The 20,230-nt window shown below is 39.2% G+C and overlaps 1 protein-coding gene across 1 annotated transcript in view; it reads left to right on the top strand.

Moving 5' to 3' along the window:
* GLIS3 (GLIS family zinc finger 3) overlaps window positions 1-20,230 on the top strand; it is a 669,467-nt gene that overhangs the window by 46,951 nt on the left and 602,286 nt on the right. The window contains exon 2 of the mRNA XM_069764174.1: window positions 9,915-10,374. Within this exon, the coding sequence (XP_069620275.1) occupies window positions 10,008-10,374 (367 nt within the window). The 5' untranslated portion in view covers window positions 9,915-10,007. The remainder of the gene's footprint in view (window positions 1-9,914; window positions 10,375-20,230) is intronic.

Below are 20,230 nucleotides of genomic sequence, written 5' to 3'. Positions count from 1 at the left end.
TTTATAAGTAATAACATTTCATTTTCGGGCAGAATATCATCTCATTCAGTTTTGGAAAAATCACAATAAAGAGTCAATTAACAATATCATTGCATCCAGTATAATGGGTAAAGATGTAGATTAGGTGGTCAAAATAAAGCTTACTCTATATGCTAAATTCTCTTGGTCATGGCTCATTAAGATGTCCGAGCATGGACCACTAATGCATGGACTGGCAGCAGGTTTCCTGACCGTAGCATGACGACTTCATATATTTCTGTGAGGATGTCACGCTCCAGTCGGGAGACCCGTAGCCAGTTCTTAATCAGACCAAGATCCATGGACATCTACATGAGCCCTCACTCAGAAGGTTTACTCAACCTCACACAACACCAATATGTTTGTTACAGACCTATAAAGTAGTCTCAGATATGGGAGAACATTAGCATGAACTCAGTGCTGCTGACTGGCTGCATGTTTGCATGTAATTCCAAGTCATTACAGCTGCCACTTTACACTGTATTCGTTCATAAATTAGAATTACATCAATTGGCTTAGGGTGGTTTACCATTTACTATTGTGTTGCAGCTTTTAGGCCAATTATTTTTTGTTTTGGATCCAAAAACTGCATCAATGGGGAGTTTTAAGGTTAGATAGGGCCCCAGGAACTTTAGAGTGTGTAGGTCCTCCCCCAGCACCCTATGCATCACATGACAAGTCACATGATCAACTTTGAGAAATCATGTGATGGGTCATGTGATTAACACACAGTTGCACATGTGCAGATGTAAGACGACAGAGCTAGTGGCTTACTATGCCAGTTTAAACAGGCAGACTCCATATCGGTAATGGTTTACAGATTTGTGGTCGCTTAGTGCTGCTGGTCACTTATGTAAAAATAGCCCTATACAGAATAATTATTTACATACCGCTGATATCTTGTCTGATTACGGCCTTTTCTTCATCTTGTTAAACCTTCATGATGGCGTCCAAATGCCTGGACCCTGTCATTGCAGTTTGCTTCACTAATCACCGCGCCCCTGAAAATAAAAATGTCACATATCTGGATATATAAGTTTCCTGAATAGGAAAGCCCTTGCACTTTGCTGCTGAATATCGGCGTGCACCCACCATTAATATTTAATTAGTTATTATGCAACTCTATATATAGCAAGGAGGATCCCTTTAAAATATAACTTTTAATAATTATAATAAAATCACAAAGGCCCAATCAGACGTAAACAATATGCAAATAAGACCCATAGGAAGAGTTACTGAGTCTATGATACACAATAGTAGGACATATCATATTTAAAGTGCCCTAGTGTTAGGACTGGCGGAACGCACCAAGAGAGATGATATAGATGCGTTCGCAGTCCGGGGTCCACCGTGCAGGTGAAACCTGCTGCTAGGAAATGACAGACAATATGGCGGTATTCAAAAGTATACACGCGTGGGTTAAACCTCACCCAGCGTGAAGAAAGCGATCCTGTTGCGTCACAGGACCGCGGTACCGCACATAGAGCGCGAGCAAGTGGTCAGCGAACTAAATCCCAACAGGGATTGTAGTCCGATTAGACCCTTGCTGGCACTACACCGCTACTGGGTGTGAAAGGAATTATATAATTAAGGCACCGAAGTGCGAACTGTGCCGTGCTGGCAGGCACCACTAAGCACCCAGACGTGGGTCAGGAAGCGCACACTGGCGCGTGGCACCGCACTGGCGGTCACAGCAGTAGACGCTGACACGTGTGTGACACGTTAAGTGATAAGTCGGGCGCTAGATAGCAGCCATACTCCATACGCGAACAATCATACAATAAGGTAGGGGTATTTAAAGAACGACTTGCACTCACAACAAACACACGTATTAAATTGTACACTAGCGCATGGCCGTGCGGTCATGCGCAGTTTATATAGTTGCAGGACAGGAAGCGGCCACAGAAACTTTGCCCTTCCAAGACCTGCCAAGAGGACCAATAGAATGCGCTGCAGAGTCTGAGCACATGACCCTCGATCTCCAACGGGAGATCTTGCCCTGGGCATGCTCAGTGTGCGCAGACAAGGACTTAGTCCCAGAGAAGTCCACTCGCTGCTGACCAGTATAGGCTTTACAGGCAGAAGCTGGAGAAGCAGCAGTAACTCTTCTCACAGAGTCAGACTGAGCGAGACGCTGGGATCGACATCCCTGCTGAGCAGGCTCCACTGCGGCTGGAGGAGAATGGGAGACCGCAGCGGAGACGAATCGAGATTCCCCCTGTGCAGCAGAGGAAACTCGACTCCTAACACATAGTACATAAAAGATAGAAAAAAGTGTAGATCATTTGAGCTTCAGGTCCTGGGTGGTACCACAGATTGGCCTCATTAAAATCTGCCTATGAATAGAACACAAGGGAAAACATCCATTGGATTTGCACCAAGGGCAACATATCAACCAATCCTTAAGGCTCATTTATACTTGTTTTATTTAATTTTTTTACTAAGCAATATATCTGATTACAGAAAAAATCCCTCTTTCTTCACTTATCAGACTTCCCTCTCCTATCTACCTCAATTCAAATATTACCAATTCAGTGGAAAGATTTGCATTAAGTGAAGCAGTGATGAATACTAATCATCTCACTGAGAGATCAGATTACAGATGCTACCCATGGAGGTACAGGGAGAAGGTTCTGGGAGGACGGTAAAGGTACCTTCACACTAAACGACGCTGCAGCGATCCAGACAACGATCCGGATCGCTGCATCGTCGCTGTTTGGCCGCTGGAGAGCTGTCACACAGACAGCTCTCCAGCGACCAACGATGCTGGTAACCAGGGTAAACATCGGGTTACTAAGCGCAGGGCCGCGCTTAGTAACCCGATGTTTACCCTGGTTACCAGCCTAAAAGTAAAAAAAACAAACGCTTCATACTTACCTTCCGCTGTCTGTCCCCGGCGCTGTGCTTCTCTGTACTGGCTGTGAGCACAGCGGCCGGAAAGCAGAGCGGTGACGTCACCGCTCTGCTTTCCGGCCGCTGTGCTCACAGCCAGTACAGAGAAGCACAGCGCCGGGGACAGACAGCGGAAGGTAAGTATGAAGCGTATGTTTTTTTTACTTTTAGGATGGTAACCAGGGTAAACATCGGGTTACTAAGCGCGGCCCTGCGCTTAGTAACCTGATGTTTACCCTGGTTACCGGCATCGTTGGTCGCTGGAGAGCGGTTTGTGTAACAGCTCTCCAGCGACCAAACAGCGACGCTGCAGCGATCCGGATCGTTGTCTGGATCGCTGCAGCGTTGTTTAGTGTGAAGGTACCTTTAGTGAGAAATAGGGAGATAAAATAGCAAGAGAAGAGGGCACAGGATCTTCTCCCTTCTTTGTGCAGCAGTGTCTATGGGAGTGATCATTTCAACCAGTGCCCACTTGATCAGAAGCTGCCAAATAAATTCAGAATACATTTAATGATCAGGAATAGAATTATTTCTATTTATAAGAAGTTGTTCTTAGCTCTTGTCAAGTCGGGTCTGAATTAAGGGATGTGTATCTAGAATTAAACACTCAGAGCAGCATGGTTCTTATGGACATTGTCATTGATGCTTTTTTAATATCTAAAGATGTATTCCTCCCCAGATAAAACAAAAAATTGGAGCATCTTCAAGACTGCCTTATGGGTCTATGTTTTGTAGTCTACAGCCTTCTCGAGTGCTTAATATTGCCATGCTTAGTGACACTTGGCAATCTCTAATTAAGTTCTTAGAGCCAAGTAAATGGGATGATAAAGTTGGCAATTTATAGAGAACTGTTTGCTGAGATTTCTGAGCTTTATTTAGGATCTTAGCACACCTTAATGCCAGATGTTTAACTTCAACATACACAGCATTAATTGACATGGTTTGTTGGAATAGATGAAGTCATGTTTAATAACACAAATATTCCTAAGGTGAGCCATTTGGGGTTGTAGTCAGGCGATAATTGTTTAATGCAGCTGCCATAGTTCAGTTTTAGCAAGTTTATAGTGCATTGTGCTAGAAGAAGTATTACTCTTGTGTTATGTCCTGGTGATCATGTGGTAGAAAAGAACATATGTGTTTCAGGTAAAATATAGATACAGTTGAAACTAGAAGTTTACATACACTATACTGTGGAAAAAGACACATATGCATGTTTTTCTCAATATCTGACATGAAATCAGGATAAACCTTCCACAAGCTTCTCAGAATAGTTGGTTGGAATTTGGGCCAATTCCTTTAGACAAAACTGGTATAACTGATCCAGGTTTGTAGGTCGCCTTGCTCGCACCTGCCTTTTCAGCTTTGCCCATAAATTTTCAATAGGATTGAGATCAGGACTTTGTAATGGCCACTCCAAAATATTGACTTTCTTATCCTTATGCCACTTTGTTACCATTTTGGCAGTATGCTTCGTGTCATTGTCCATTTGGAAGGCCCATTTCCTAGCTTTTACTTCCTGGTTGATGTCTTGAGATGTTGCTACAGTAGTGCCACCTAATCTTTTTTCATGATGCCTTCTATTTTGTGAAGTGCACTAGTCACTCCAGCAGAAAAAACATCCCCACAACATGATGCTGCTACCCCCGTGTTTCACAGTTAGGATGTTGTTCTTAGACTTCCAAGCTTCTCCCTTTTTCCTCCAAATGTAACAATGGTCATTATGCCCAAAAAGTTCAATTTTAGATTCATCAGACCGCAGGACATGTCTCCAAAAATTACGTTTTTTTTTCCTGTGTGAGTTTGCAGACATTAATCAGGCTTTTAATGTTTATTTTGGTGTAATGGCTTCTTCCTGGCAGAGTGGCCTTTCAGCCCATGTTGATACAGTACTCATTTCACTGTGGATGTTGACACAATCTTACCAGCTTCTGCCATCATCTTCATAAAGTATTTTGCTTTTGTCCTTGGATTGATATGCACATGTCGGACCAAAGCACATTCATCTCTGGGACACAGAATCCATCTCCTTCCTGATCAGTATAATGGCTGGACATTTCCATGTTATTTGTTCTTGTGTATAATTGTACAGATGAACAAGGTACCTTCAGGTATCTTGAAATTGTTTGAGCTATATTTGTGCAAGTCCACAATTTTCTTCATGATATCTTGGCTGATTTCTTGACTTTCCCATGATGCGACGCAAGGAAGTAGTGTGTTTCAGGTGTGCATTAAAATACATCCACAGGTGTGTCTCTAATTAACTCAGAAAACAGAAGCTTCCAAACATCATCATATGGGCAGTCCAGAATTGGAATTTGGAGGCATAGTAATCCTATTTTAAGTAAACCTTTGACTTTGCAGTAAGTAATAAAAATGCCTTAAAACATTCTCTCTCATTATTCCAGCATTTGGCAAACATTAATAATTATGGTAATCCTAATTGACCTAAAACTGGAAAAGTTTTCTCTGATTTCATGTCAGATATATGTGTCTCTATATATAGTGTATGTAAACTGCTTTTGTATATCTCGTATCCCTGTACCTTGACAGGCTATTTCTGTAATGACTTCACCCTACTATGAAATTAAATTGTAGTGTTAAGGCTATTAGATGTGTGTTTAAGGGGTTTCCTCTTTAGTTCAATTTATTCTCAAAGATAACATAGGAGAAATTGAGCAATAAATAACGGCCAGTGAAATTTTTATTGGGTCTTCCAGAAAGAAAATGCTTTTTAAGGCTTTTAGTATATGCATGCAAGTTCTGAATTATTGACTCTAATTTACATACTGAAATGTGTTTGGAAGTGTGGTTTTTTTTACATTTTTTTTCACATGTAACACAAATTTTTCCAGTAAAGAACAAGGTTTCATACATCTATACCAACATAAAAATAAAGAGGTATAATTACAGGATTATTACTGAAGTGGTTAAGGTAAAGAGACTGCCAAGCCTAAAATTTAATTTGAAGAACGGCAGATAAATGAGGGCTCATCGTCCTTTGATCCTTTGCATACCCTAATTGAATATCAAAGTGAGTGTGACTATCACATCAGTATTTGTAGGCCAAAATTAGGAATGGGTCAACATACATACCTGGAATCTTTTGGTGACACTTTTTTTTTTTTTTCATTTTTCCCATTTTTCATGTTTGGCTTTACTTTATTATTGTTTTGTGTGTTTCCTTTCTGTTGCTGAGTCTGAGAATTTGAGCATAAGATTACATGATATTAGGGTGGATTTTCACTTAATGATGTATACATATGACGTTCCATTCTGTTTTCTTATTAGTGTATATTTATTTACATTTTTTTCTTGGAAGACAGATGAAGGTCTTGTATTGACCGAAACATCTTTTTCTTTTCTGGATATTCCACATTCAGTAAAATATTCCTGTTTGAACGCATTATATGAGTGCCAAGTATCTTTTGCGAGTTTATTAAACTGGTCAAAAACGGGCATTTTTTAACTAAAAAAACTATTACAGGTTAATAGCACCATAGACTTTAATGAGTGTTCAATCCATGAAAAAATGGATAGAATACAAAAGTGAAAAACTGACATCTGAATGAGACCTAACATGAACAAACAAAACCCACCAATTACCCAATAACAGTATGGCATCCTAGGAACAGGACAGCCAGACAAAATGATCATCCTCTATGTACATACTATTTGTGTATTTAAAAGACATTCTTTAGCCCATTATGAAACTGGACCATGTAAATGTTTAAAAATAGGGAGTAAAATAATACCAATGAACTTTGGAAAATAGGGTATCTTCAAATTGCCTTTTGGTACTGCAAATGTAGGGAAATGTTTAGCTCAGATTTTAAAACCAGTACTTTCTGATTTCTTTTGGAGCCCTATATAAACACGGTTTGACAGGCTGATGTCAGATACAGATGTTTTTTCCCTCTTATGTCTAAATGGCTGCATGGTTATGTCAATCACCAATCACAGCTGAAACATAAAAAACACCTTTAATTCATTTAAGCCATAATTATTATTTGTTTAAGGAGACTAGAAAGTTTTGTTTTCTGTTCAAATTAAAAGATGATTTTTGGCTCAACACAATTATGAAATAATGATGGAAAGTTTTTTAACTCCTACAAGGCAATTGCAATATCATAGCAATGGAAAAATAGCAAACAAAAAATAAAAGCTCAAGGAAATTTTATTGTGTAAAAGATAAAAATCAAAATCATGATAAAAAGGGACCAATGGAATAGCAGGCAAATGGAAATACCTTTAGGTGGGTGGATAAAGTCTTGAGGTTTTCAATCAAATTGCAGACATAGATAAATCCTATGATGTGTGCATGTGGAGTATAATATAGTAAAGGGCTAAGAAGCCATGTTGGATAGACTGCTACACATGCACATATGTATCAACCAGCATTACAAAAGATGGTTACCTTACGAGCCATAAAAAAAAGCAGAAAATCATCAGTAGGCCAAAATCTGACAAAACCTCAGCGAAATGATGTGGTTTTCTTTTGCGTCCGTTGTGTTCTCTCCTGGGTGGGTATATACACGGTACATTATTTTTGTAATTGTTACTTTTGCATTTTAATCTATTGATGCTTAAATTATGTTTTTCTGCTCCGAAAAAACAATTACTGCAGTGTGGAATATCAGATCAATGCAGTAGTACTACGCAAAGATGACACAAACTGAAAAACAATCTAGGCATTATTATTATTGATTACTATAATTGTTTTATATACTCTTTAGGCCCATAATTACTTAGATTTCATCATTTAGCTCTTAATTGCCACACTTTTTGGGGTCTTTTTATTGGAACATTTTTTGAGATTTTCAAATGAATTCATCAAATAGCCATAGCATTTTTTTTGAAACTTTTTTATGTTTTTGTTGCTTTTTTAGTGTGAAACATGAAACCTTATTTATTTTTGGCATTTTATTATTTGAAATAAAAAAAATAATTATCCACAGATTATTTTGATCTATAGCATTATACTAGGTAGAGTTACGGGTTGGACTTCACATTTGATTGTCAAGGGAGGGGATTGTTTGATTTGGATTTTTTGTACTTCCTCCTTTATTATTATGTGTCAACTTAAAGTTTAGAAAAAATTATTAGGATATTTCATTGTTCCATTGATTGTTTTTTTTATATTTCGCATTTCCTTTTAACTGTGGCTTCCAAAAAAAAGCCCCAGTTACAGGGAAATACAGCCCAGACAAGTGACAACTGCCAGCTCGGTGTAGTCTCTTGATAATCATCCGATCCCTGGACCCAATGGTGGCACTTATACTGAAATGTACAGTACATTCAGACACAAATAGTCAAATGCAGTCCCAGGTTAAATGAAACTTTACAATTTTTGAGTGTAGAAGGGGACATGGCTTGCAATGTTCAGCAACCTAATGATATTTTGTATTGTCCATCAGTTATCGACTTATTGACAAGTATATTCCATAATACTTAGTTGCACAAAATTCCAGGCAGGAACGTATCGTGATACCTGATATCCCATGCTATATATGTGCCCCTTTGAGTTTGTCATAAACTTGATTTATGATTTTTATTCTTATCTGCATAAAATGTGGGACCCAATTTGGTTGAATAGAAAGCCATGCATATCATTGGCATTTCATAAATTACTTGCAATAGGTAAGATTGTATTCATTGTAAGGCAACAAGTCAATAAGAGTCAGCTAGGAAAGGAAAGCTATGCATGGCATGTTTTTCCAGAAGTCTTACATTCCTTGTTTAATGAAATTGTTTCCGTTTTCAAAGGGTATTTCTATACTATAATATTTTTTATTGTATTCATGCTGTACCTACTGTTTATATTGTTGTACTTCAGTGATGTGTGCTATGTAGGGAAATTGAAATGTTCAATTACTGTATGCAATACTAAGAACATTTCCATGGAACGCAGCTGGAAAGATAAGTTATTGAGTAATCCTTAGATGTTTTTGCATTACCTTGCTTAAGAATTGCTACATTTCCAAGACATACAGGTGACAGTAGTTTCACTAAAGTAGCTGTGTCACCTAATTTCACAATACACGGTATATACATTATTAAAAAGAACTTTTAGAACTGTTGAAAATCTGAGTAAGAATGGTGGTAAAAACTCCTGTAAAAGCTTAAACTTAAAGGGCTTGTTTACTACTTGGAGAACCCCTTTTTAAATAATATATTCCCCAATGTAAAATAAAAACACCATATATTTTCTTCCCATATTGGTGTCATTCCAGCAACATCATCTCGAGTCTCCTGAGACGTGAACCTTGGACGTGTAAAGGAAGTGAGAGTGCAGCAGGTCTTTAGGAACCACTGATTGGCTGCAGGGCTCACATGGCCTGACAATCTAACGAGAGCCTCAGGAGACCCATTGTCGATATCACTGGAGTGGCACTGGTACAGGAGAAGAGAATATAGTGTCTTTAGTGTCTTTATTTTACAATGAAAAAATAGAATTTAAGAAGAGGTTGTCCTAATAGTGGAGAATCCCTTCAATCTTCACTTACCTAGCCTGATTGACAGCTCATCGGTGTCCTTCTTCACTTCTGCTGCTGGTGGGATCTCACACTGCTCAATTCATCTGCAGCAGTCAGCCTGGGAAAGCAGATATGTGGACTCATGACCGCTCTCACTCTTTAGCTGGACTCATAAAATGCTTTGTTTATAATCAGAATTATGTGGCAATTTTGACTTGAATTATTGAAGAAAGTATACCAGCCTCTTCACGTTTAAGAGATCTATATAATAATATATGCCGTTTGTATTGTGAAATCTGGTGATAGATTTACTTTAAAGTGGAAGTTACCTAAAGTTCTTCAAGGGCAGAACTAACAAAGTGCTGGTGGGCTACTGGCTCCCCTGGGGAAAACAATAAGTCTATTTTCCTTGGCTTGTGCTTGGTTATAGGGCTGAACTTTTTATACTCCTAAGGGGGCCTTCTGGAATATCTGTGCATTTGGGAAAGAAAAATATGCTAATGTTTTCTGTTTCTTTTTTTTTATCTCCAGATATTTTTTGTATATTGAATGCCAAGGAGAAACACTGCAATGATTTGGAAGTCTCTCCTAGATCAGAAAAATTAGAATCTGTGCTGCAGCACAATGAATGGAAGGACTTGCAATATGAACCATAGAGCAACTGGCACCCCACAGGGACCTGGGATGATTAGCGGACAGCAGATTCCTCCAATTAGAGTGCATACAGGAACTCCATGTCCATCTTCTAATAGCGCCACACCGAGTCCTGCTAATGGGAACATATACTTAAAGATGCCTCTTGGAGGTGGAGTAGCCCCTCAGAGCGGTGAGAGCACAATCCATTTACCGGTTTTAAGTCCAAGGAGACAAGTTATAACAAATGGGAAACCTATATTCCAAGTACCACAACCACCTAACTTGCAACCTTCCCCTTTATTCAAGCCGAAGCAACAGGAATTTGGTTCTCCCTTTCCAGCAAACTGTGTGAAAGGTTAGTAGCCTTTATTGTGTGATGGTTGTTTCAGCGAATTAGCAGGGTCTTCCTGGAATATACTGCACAGTACCGAAACGTATCTAGTCATCATTCATTTAACTGTCTTTGATGAGTGTGGATGTTTTATTCTCTTGTAGTGCAGTGTTGAACTTCAGTGCTTCTGCTCCATCTTCAGTAAGAATCATAGGCAGCCAAATATTTTCATGTAAAATCAAGTCATTTTCTGCATAAATTTGTCATAAATGAGCCGTTAACTGCAAATCAGTGATATAGGTTGTAATTGCCACAATATCTTTCATTTAAACATGTATGGATACCTACAGGAATTGTATTGTGAAAATTTGGTTGGTAAAGATTGGCATTCCAGCTATAACAAAAATTATTCTTTATTTTATTAAATTGCGGTATGCTAAGACTTGCCAGGCCATTTAATAAGTCGGCTCGCTGACAGACTTTTCATGCTCTTTAAAAAATAAAAAAAAATTACAAATGTATCCTTTTGAAGGATTTGTGATAAGGCAGAGCATTCTGTGCCAAACACTGACTCAAAATGACGGTGTCGCTGTTAGAGGTCCCATCATCCTGCTGTGACTGAGTTGAGTGATGTGCCATATATTCCACAACGCCTCCATCTTTTTTGCCACTAATTCTCGTATTGGAGGCAAGCGAGGCCAATTGTGACTGGCATTTAGTAGATCTAATGGCTGGATGGTTGGTTCTATATTCTATATACTCCTATATTCTTTTTCGTGGTTTGGTGTTTTTTTTTACACTATAACACTTCATTGTCACTTTTTCTGTTGTATTAATTTTGTACAGCCCTATAATTAACTGTAAGAAGGCCCCTGAACTTTGACTGACAATACTGTGAGCAGTGTCTGTAGCCGGTCTGCAGTGCCTGTATAAATGATTGTGGGTGGCACCCCAGGAGGAGTAAAGTTATTTTTTTCAGTATGGCGGCAGGCCATCTTCCTAATGCTATTAACCTGCAAATATACCCTATCATATATATGAACCTAATAATGCTTGCCAATGTGAAAGGCTCCCACTTACATTTACAGAGTGTCCATGAAGCAGAAGGGCACCCTGTCATGTCATATAATGCTATCAACTTGCAGATGTAGGGTTAATCTGCAGGTTAATAGCATTATGAAGGTGCTTGGTTACTGTACTGAAAGTACCACACACAGGAGAAAATGAACTTTATTTCACTGGGGAGCTGCAAGCTTTAAAGGGGTATTCTCATCTCCAAGATCATATCCCAATATGTATTAGGTGTAATAATAATAATATTAGCAAATATCTCCAATTAGAAACGTAGTATAGTTTTTTTTTATTTGCTATGTCGCATACCCCATGTGCAGGCATTGCAGTAGCTTAGGTGTACATGGTTACAACCACTCATATAGTGACAGTTAGATAGTTATTAGTGGTCGTAACTATGGATACTTAAGCAATTACAAATGCATAGCACATTGTTTAAGCAACATAGCAAATCAGAAGAACTACACTACATTGTAAATTAGAGGTATTGCTAATATTAATATCATTCATCCTATATATTGGGATTGGATCCTAGAGATGGGAATACCTTTTGAAGTCATACAGGAGAGCCTATTTGGCTTCATGCAGCCCTCACAACCCTGAGAGCGGCGGCTGTTAGCAATCCCCGATACTGTGACTGACAGCTGCCTCAGCAGTGCATTGATGCTGTGCATCGGCTCTTCTGGTGACTCCCCGCAGCCGCACTTTCAGTATAGTGGCCGGGCACCTTTATAAAAATATTAACCCTATATTTGTAGGTAAATAGTGTTGTCTAATAAGATATGTTACAAAGTTTTGCAAATTCATATTCGCTACAGATTTATTAGAACCATTCAATATAATAAGTCATGCCTCATAACCTCTTCAGTTTGCATAACCTTGATGGCTGTGTCACAAACAATGAGCTCCACAGAATAAAGCAATTGTAAACTCTGTAGAAACATGCAGACATCAGGATTTGATGTAGGCCAGATTGTTTGCTCTTTTATCAAATACAACAGCGAAGCTAGAAATGTAAAAATGCCTTAGGAAATAAGTCAAGCAGCCAATGTGTACTTCATGGCCAAGATAATCCCACCGGAGAAGAATTTTGGAAAATTCTGGAAACTTCAAGCTACTCATCTTTTACATAGAGAAAGAAATGGTGAAGGAGCTGTATTTCTTGTCTCGGCTAACATTTTAGTGAAAATGCCCCAGGCATAATAGAAAGGCATAAATTAATAATACAAGACTTGCCCACTAAGGAAGACCCCAGAATGTGCATACCTTATACCATGTCCTTCTAAGGGTACGTTCACACTAGCGTTGCGCCGCCCTGCGTCGGCGACGCAACGCGCGACGCATTGAAAAACGCGCGCAAAAGCGTGCAAAATCGCGCGCGTTTTGCGACACGTGCGTCGTTTTTGACCAAAATCGGACGCACAGAAAATGCAACTTGTAGCGTTTTCGTGCGTCCGACGACAGCGTCGGAAACGACGCACGTGGCGAAAAACGCAACCAAAAAGACGCACGCGTCCCCTATGTTAAACATAGGGGCGCATCGCCGCTGCGTCGCCGCTGCGTCGCCGACGCAACAGCGGCGCAACGCTAATGTGAACTTAGACTAATAAAGTAGGTGCTGTGTCATGTTTAGAATTCACCACAATTCATTTCAATTGGAAAAGCAAAAAAAAAAAAAGAAAATCTGTAGGTCGGGACTAATCTTTGTGTGGACTCGTGGAATAGTGTAAACTATTAAACTGCGACATAAATGCAAACCTCAAATTTTTTCCCAGGTTCTGAAGCAAAACGTAGGAGTTATCCGACATGTATTATGGCCGGTGTCTACATACTTTTACTACATGGTTGATTGAAACATTTTGTTTCTGCACCTCTCCATTCCTGAGATATTGCTTTCTCTTTCCTGTTTAAAAATCTAGTCTTTTTTAGCCAAATGGGCATGGCCATCCAGATGTCTGGAGGTGGAGATCAAGCTCACTTAGCTAAGCAGACTAGATTTCATACAGGGAAGATAGGGCTACATCTCAGGAACAAAGAATTTCGGAAGTAAAAAAATAATATCAGGTTCAGCAGAGTAGTGGCATTCACCCCAGGTAAAAGAAACAATATATTTATGGCAAGTGACAAGTGCTCTTTAAAGGGAAACTTTCAGTTCATGTTCCTCAAGCCATGTCCAGCATGAAGCCTGAGCCTGGCTACATAAATGTAGTCAGATATGTATTTCCCTGAAATGCTCCTGCTGTTTCAGAGACAACATAGTTGGAAAAGCTTCTCCTGGCGCTGCTTTTTTTGATTGACAGGTCTGTGCCGATGTACACTGATAGGAGAAACTTGTCAATCAACTAGAGCGGTGCAGGGAGAAGTGGGCCAGGAGTGGTGCCAGACTTGTCTCATCTCTCGCTATAGTCTTTCGCCAGCTTTTCAAGCTGTTTTCTCAGAAACGCTGGGGAAATTCAGAGAAAAACATACCTGGCTGCAATCGTGCAATTGGCTGACAGGTTCCCTTTAAGTACTGACAACAAAAATACTTTTTCCATTTCCATTTCTGTCCATCAGAACAAAGCAGGCAGTTATAGTACCCGAAAATAATGCTCCAGGATGATGAGAAAGGGTCTTCAGGGACATTTCTGGAGATTAGAAGTTTTACTTTATTTGTGCAGTAATATGGAGTGATGTTGCTTCTTTTGCCAATAATAACCTGAAACGCTCAACTAAAATAACAGGCAAATAGAAGAACAAACAAGAACAATATGGGTGTAAAACAAGCTCCGCACCAAACACATGAGCATTTGATTGTTCTAATTTGTGTTTAATTGTTTTCCATGTCAGTTCCTTACAAATGTAAAGCATGCCTTTGGTCTTGGTGTTTGTCCAATATTGACAGTGTTCTGCTTTTATGGTATTTTCGTGTTATTATTCCTTTTAGCTTGCAGAGTTTGTTGTCTGGATAACATATAATTAGGCAAATGACATCATTGCTCAGTAATCCAGAGACAAAGGCACTTCACTGTAAACAGGCCGGTCACCATGGGGACCCTCGTACTTCATTGGCTGAAGCAGGAGGAAACTGCTCGTGTGACCACAAGGCATTTTCACTTAGTATATATTAACTAATAATTAATCAATCTGTACACTGGCTTAACAGAAAATATTTCCAGTTAATATTATAACTAGGCAATGGGTTTCAGGATTCTTAATGGTACAGAGCCCGTCAATGCTTGTTACTTGGTAACTATTAGTCCAGCTAGTATCACCTATCTCATTAGCCAAATATGTTTTGAGAATAAAATTAATCAGAATTCAAATTGTGTAAAAAAAATGTCAACAAAAACTCAATTTTGTTGTTTCGGTGGCTATCCATTATATGGATGGAATAAATCACAAATGAGAGCTTCTTCTACTGGAATGTGGATCTGTCACTGTCTCTTTCCAGATATGTAAAAATTTAAATATCCATAATTCAAAGCTAAGCCATTATTAACCCCTTTGCCCCAAACGGTGGTTTGCACGGTATTGACCAGGCCAATTTTTACAATTCTGATCACTGTCCCTTTATGAGGTTATAACTCTGAAATGCTTCAACGGATCCCGGTGATTCTGACAGTGTTTTCTCGTGACATATTGTACTTCATGATAGTGGTAACATTTCTTTGATATTACTTGCGTTTATTTGTGAAAAAATGGAAATTTGGCCAAAATTTTGAAAATTTTGCAATTTTCCAACTTTTAATTTTTATGCAATTAAATCACAGAGATATGCCACACAAAATACTTAATGAGTAACATTTCCCACATGTCTACTTTACATCAGCACAATAGTGGAACAAAATTTTTTTTTGTTAGGGAGTTAGAAAGGTTAAAAATTGACCAGCAATTTCTCATTTTTACAACACCATTTTTTTTAGGGACCACATCTCATTTGAAGTCATTTTGAGGGGTCTATATGATAGAAAATAACCAAGTGTGACACCATTCTAAAAACTTTACCCCTCAAGGTGCTCAAAACTACATTCAAGAAGTTTATTAATCCTTCAGGTGTTTCACAGGAATTTTTGGAATGTTTAAATAAAAATGAACATTTAACTTTTTTTCACAAAAAATTTACTTCAGCTCCAATTTGTTTTATTTTACCAAGGGTAACAGGAGAAAATGGACCCCAAAAGTTGTTGTACAATTTGTCTTGAGTACGCCGATACGCCATATGTGGGGGTAAACCACTGTTTGGGCTCATGGCAGAGCTCGGAAGCGAAGGAGCGCCATTTGGCTTTTCAATGCAAAATTGACTGGAATTGAGATAGGACGCCATGTTGTGTTTGGAGAGCCCCTGATGCGCCTAAACATTGAAACCTAAACAAGTGCCTAAACAAGTGACACCATTTTGGAAATTAGACCCCCTAAGAAACTTATTTACAGGTCCTTCTCAAAAAATTAGCATATAGTGTTAAATTTCATTATTTACCATAATGTAATGATTACAATTAAACTTTCATATATTATAGATTCATTATCCACCAACTGAAATTTGTCAGGTCTTTTATTGTTTTAATACTGATGATTTTGGCATACAACTCCTGATAACCCAAAAAACCTGTCTCAATAAATTAGCATATCAAGAAAAGGTTCTCTAAACGACCTATTACCCTAATCTTCTGAATCAACTAATTAACTCTAAACACATGCAAAAGATACCTGAGGCTTTTATAAACTCCCTGCCTGGTTCATTGCTCAAAACCCCCATCATGGGTAAGACTAGCGACCTGACAGATGTCAAGAAGGCCATCATTGACACCCTCAAGCAAGAGGGTAAGACCCAGAAAGAAATTTCTCAACAAATAGGCTGTTCCCAGAGTGCTGTATCAAGGCACCTCAATGGTAAGTCTGTTGGAAGGAAACAATGTGGCAGAAAACGCTGTACAACGAGAAGAGGAGACCGGACCCTGAGGAAGATTGTGGAGAAGGACCGATTCCAGACCTTGGGGAACCTGAGGAAGCAGTGGACTGAGTCTGGTGTGGAAACATCCAGAGCCACCGTGCACAGGCGTGTGCAGGAAATGGGCTACAGGTGCCGCATTCCCCAGGTAAAGCCACTTTTGAACCATAAACAGCGGCAGAGGCGCCTGACCTGGGCTACAGAGAAGCAGCACTGGACTGTTGCTAAGTGGTCCCAAGTACTTTTTTCTGATGAAAGCAAATTTTGCATGTCATTCGGAAATCAAGGTGCCAGAGTCTGGAGGAAGACTGGGGAGAAGGAAATGCCAAAATGCCTGAAGTCCAGTGTCAAGTACCCACAGTCAGTGATGGTGTGGGGTGCCATGTCAGCTGCTGGTGTTGGTCCACTGTGTTTCATCAAGGGCAGGGTCAATGCAGCTAGCTATCAGGAGATTTTGGAGCACTTCATGCTTCCATCGGCTGAAATGCTTTATGGAGATGAAGATTTCATTTTTCAGCACGACCTGGCACCTGCTCACAGTGCCAAAACCACTGGTAAATGGTTTACTGACCATGGTATTACTGTGCTCAATTGGCCTGCCAACTCTCCTGACCTGAACCCCATAGAGAATCTGTGGGATATTGTGAAGAGAAAGTTGAGAGACGCAAGACCCAACACTCTGGATGAGCTTAAGGCCGCTATTAAAGCATCCTGGGCCTCCATAACATCTCAGCAGTGTCACAGGCTGATTGCCTCCATGCCACGCCGCATTGAAGCAGTCATTTCTGCCAAAGGATTCCCGACCAAGTATTGAGTGCATAACTGAACATTATTATTTGATGGTTTTTTTGTTTGTTATTAAAAAACACTTTTATTTGATTGGATGGGTGAAATATGCTAATTTATTGAGACAGGTTTTTTGGGTTATCAGGAGTTGTATGCCAAAATCATCAGTATTAAAACAATAAAAGACCTGACAAATTTCAGTTGGTGGATAATGAATCTATAATATATGAAAGTTTAATTGTAATCATTACATTATGGTAAATAATGAAATTTAACACTATATGCTAATTTTTTGAGAAGGACCTGTAGATGTGTGGTGAGCACTTTTACCCATTAAGTGATTCACAGAAGTTTATAATGCAGAGCCGTAAAAATAAAAAATCATATTTTTTCACAAAAATGATCTTTTTGCCACCAATTTTTTATTTTCCCAATAATAAGAGAAGAAATTGGACCCCAAAAATTGTTGTACAATTTGTCCTGAGTACTATAATATCTCCATATATGGGGGTAGACCACTGTTTTGGGCGCATGGGAGAGCTCGGAAGGGATGGAGCGCCGTCTGACTCTTCAATGCAAATTTGACAGGAATTGAGATGGGACGCTATGTTGCATTTGGAGAGCCACTGATGTGCCTAAACATTGAAACCCCCCACAAGAGACACCATTTTGGAAAGTAGACCCCCTAAGGAACTTATCTAGTGTGTAGTGAGCACTTTGACCCACCAAGTGCTTTACAGAAGTTTATAATGCAGAGCCATAAAAATAAAAAATCATATTTTTTTCACAAAAATGATTTTTTCGCCCTCAATTTTTTATTTTCCCAAGGGTAAGAGAAGAAATTGGACCCCAATATTTGTTGTACAATTTGTCCTGAGTACGCTGATACCCTATATTTGGGGGTAAGCCACTGTTTGGGTGCATGGCAGAGCTCGGAAGGGAAGGTGCGCCATTCGACTTTTCAATTCAAAATTTACTGGAATTGAGATGGGACACCATGTTGCGTTTAGAGAGCCACTGATGTGCCCAAAAAATGAAACCCCCCCTCAAGTGACACCATTTTGGAAAGTAGACCACCTAAGAAACTCATCTAGATGTGTTGTGAGAGCTTTGAACACCCAAGTGTTTCACTACAGTTAATAACGCAGAGCTGTGAAAATAAAAATTCTTTTTTTTCCCACAAAAATTATTTTTTAACCCCCAGTTTTGTATTTTTCCAAGGGTAACAGTTGAAATTGGACCCCAAAAGTTGTTGTCCAATTTGTCCTGCGTACGCTGATATCCCATTTGTTGGGGGAACCACCATTTGAGCGCATGGCAGAGCTCAGAAGGGAAGGAGCATCATTTGGAATGCAGACTTAGATAGATTGGTCTGCAGGTGTCACATTGTGTTTGCAGAGCCCCTAATGTACCTAAACAGTAGAAACACCCCACAAGTGACCCCATATTGGAAACTAGACCCCCCAAGGAACTTATCTAGATGTGTTGTGAGAACTTTGAACCCCCAAGTGTTGCACTATAGTTTATAACGCAGAGCCGTGAAAATAAAAAATCTTTTTTTTCCACAAAAATTATTTTTTTAACACCCAGTTTTGTATTTTCCCAAGGGTAGCAGGAGAAATTGGACCACAAACGTTGTTGTCCAATGTGTCCTGAGTACGATGATACCCAATATGTTGGGGTAAACCCCTGTTTAGGCGCACGGGAGAGCTCGGAAGGGAAGGAGCACTGTTTTACTTTTTCAACGCAGAATTGGCTGGAATTGAGATTGGGCGCCATGTCGCGTTTGGAGAGCCCCTGATGTGCCTAAACAGTGGAAACTCCCCAATTATAACTGAAACCCTAATCCAAACACACCTAACCTTGACACACCCCTATCCCTAATCCCAACCCTATTCCCAACCGTAAATATAATCCAAACCCTAACCCTAACTTTAGCCCCAACCCTAACTCTAACTTTAGCCCCAACCCTAACTGTAGCCTTAACCCTAGCCCCAACCCTAACCCTAGCCCTAACCCTAGCCCTAACCCTAACACTAGCCCTAACCCTAGCCCTAACCCTAGCCCTAACCCTAAGGGGAAAATGGAAATAAATACATTTTTTTAATTTTTTTATTTTTCCCTAACTAAGGTGGTGATAAACGGGGGTTTGATTTACTTTTATAGTGGGTTTTTTAGCGGATTTTTATGATTGGCAGCCGTCATACACTGAAAGGCGCTTTTTATTGCAAAAAATATTTTTTGCGTTACCACATTTTGAGAGCTATAGTTTTTCCATATTTGGGTCTACAGAGTCATATGAGGTCTTTTTGCGGGACGAATTGACGTTTTTATTGGTAACATTTTCGGGCATGTGACATTTTTTGATCGCTTTTTATTCCGATTTTTGTGAAGCAGAATGACCAAAAACCAGCTATTCATGAATTTCTTTTGGGGGAGGCGCTTAAACCGTTCTGTGTTTAGTAAAATGGATAAAGCAGTTTTATTCTTCGGGTCAGTACGATTACAGCGATACCTCATTTATATCATTTTTTTATGTTTTGGCGCTTTTATACGATAAAAACTATTTTATAGAAAAAATAATTATTTTTGCATCGCTTTATTCTGACGACTATAACTTTTTTTTTTTGATGATGCTGTTTGGTGGCTCATTTTTTGCGGGACAAGATGATGTTTTTAGCGGTACCATGGTTATTTATATCCATCTTTTTGATTGCGTGTTATTCCACTTTTTGTTTGGCGGTATGATAATAAAGTGTTGTTTTTTGCCTCGTTTTTTTTTTACGTTGTTTACTGAAGGGGTTAACTAGTGGGACAGTTTTATAGGTCGGGTCCTTACGGATGCGGCGATACTAAATATGTGTATTTTATTGTTTTTTTTTATTTAGATAAAGAAATTTATTTATAGGAACAATATATATTTTTTTTTAGGAATTATTTTAGGAATTTTTTTTAATTTTTTTTACACAATATTTTTTTTTTTTACACTATAACATTGCCCCAGGGGGGCATCATGTTATAGTGTAAGATCGCTGATCTGACACCTTGCTGTGCACTGTGTCAGATCAGCGATCTGACATGCACTTCTGCAGG

Source organism: Ranitomeya imitator, chromosome 1, assembly GCF_032444005.1.
Source record: "Ranitomeya imitator isolate aRanImi1 chromosome 1, aRanImi1.pri, whole genome shotgun sequence".
Lineage (NCBI taxonomy): Eukaryota > Metazoa > Chordata > Amphibia > Anura > Dendrobatidae > Ranitomeya > Ranitomeya imitator.
The sequence above is the reverse complement of the archived record's forward strand: the minus strand, read 5'-3'. Positions and strand labels throughout refer to the sequence as shown.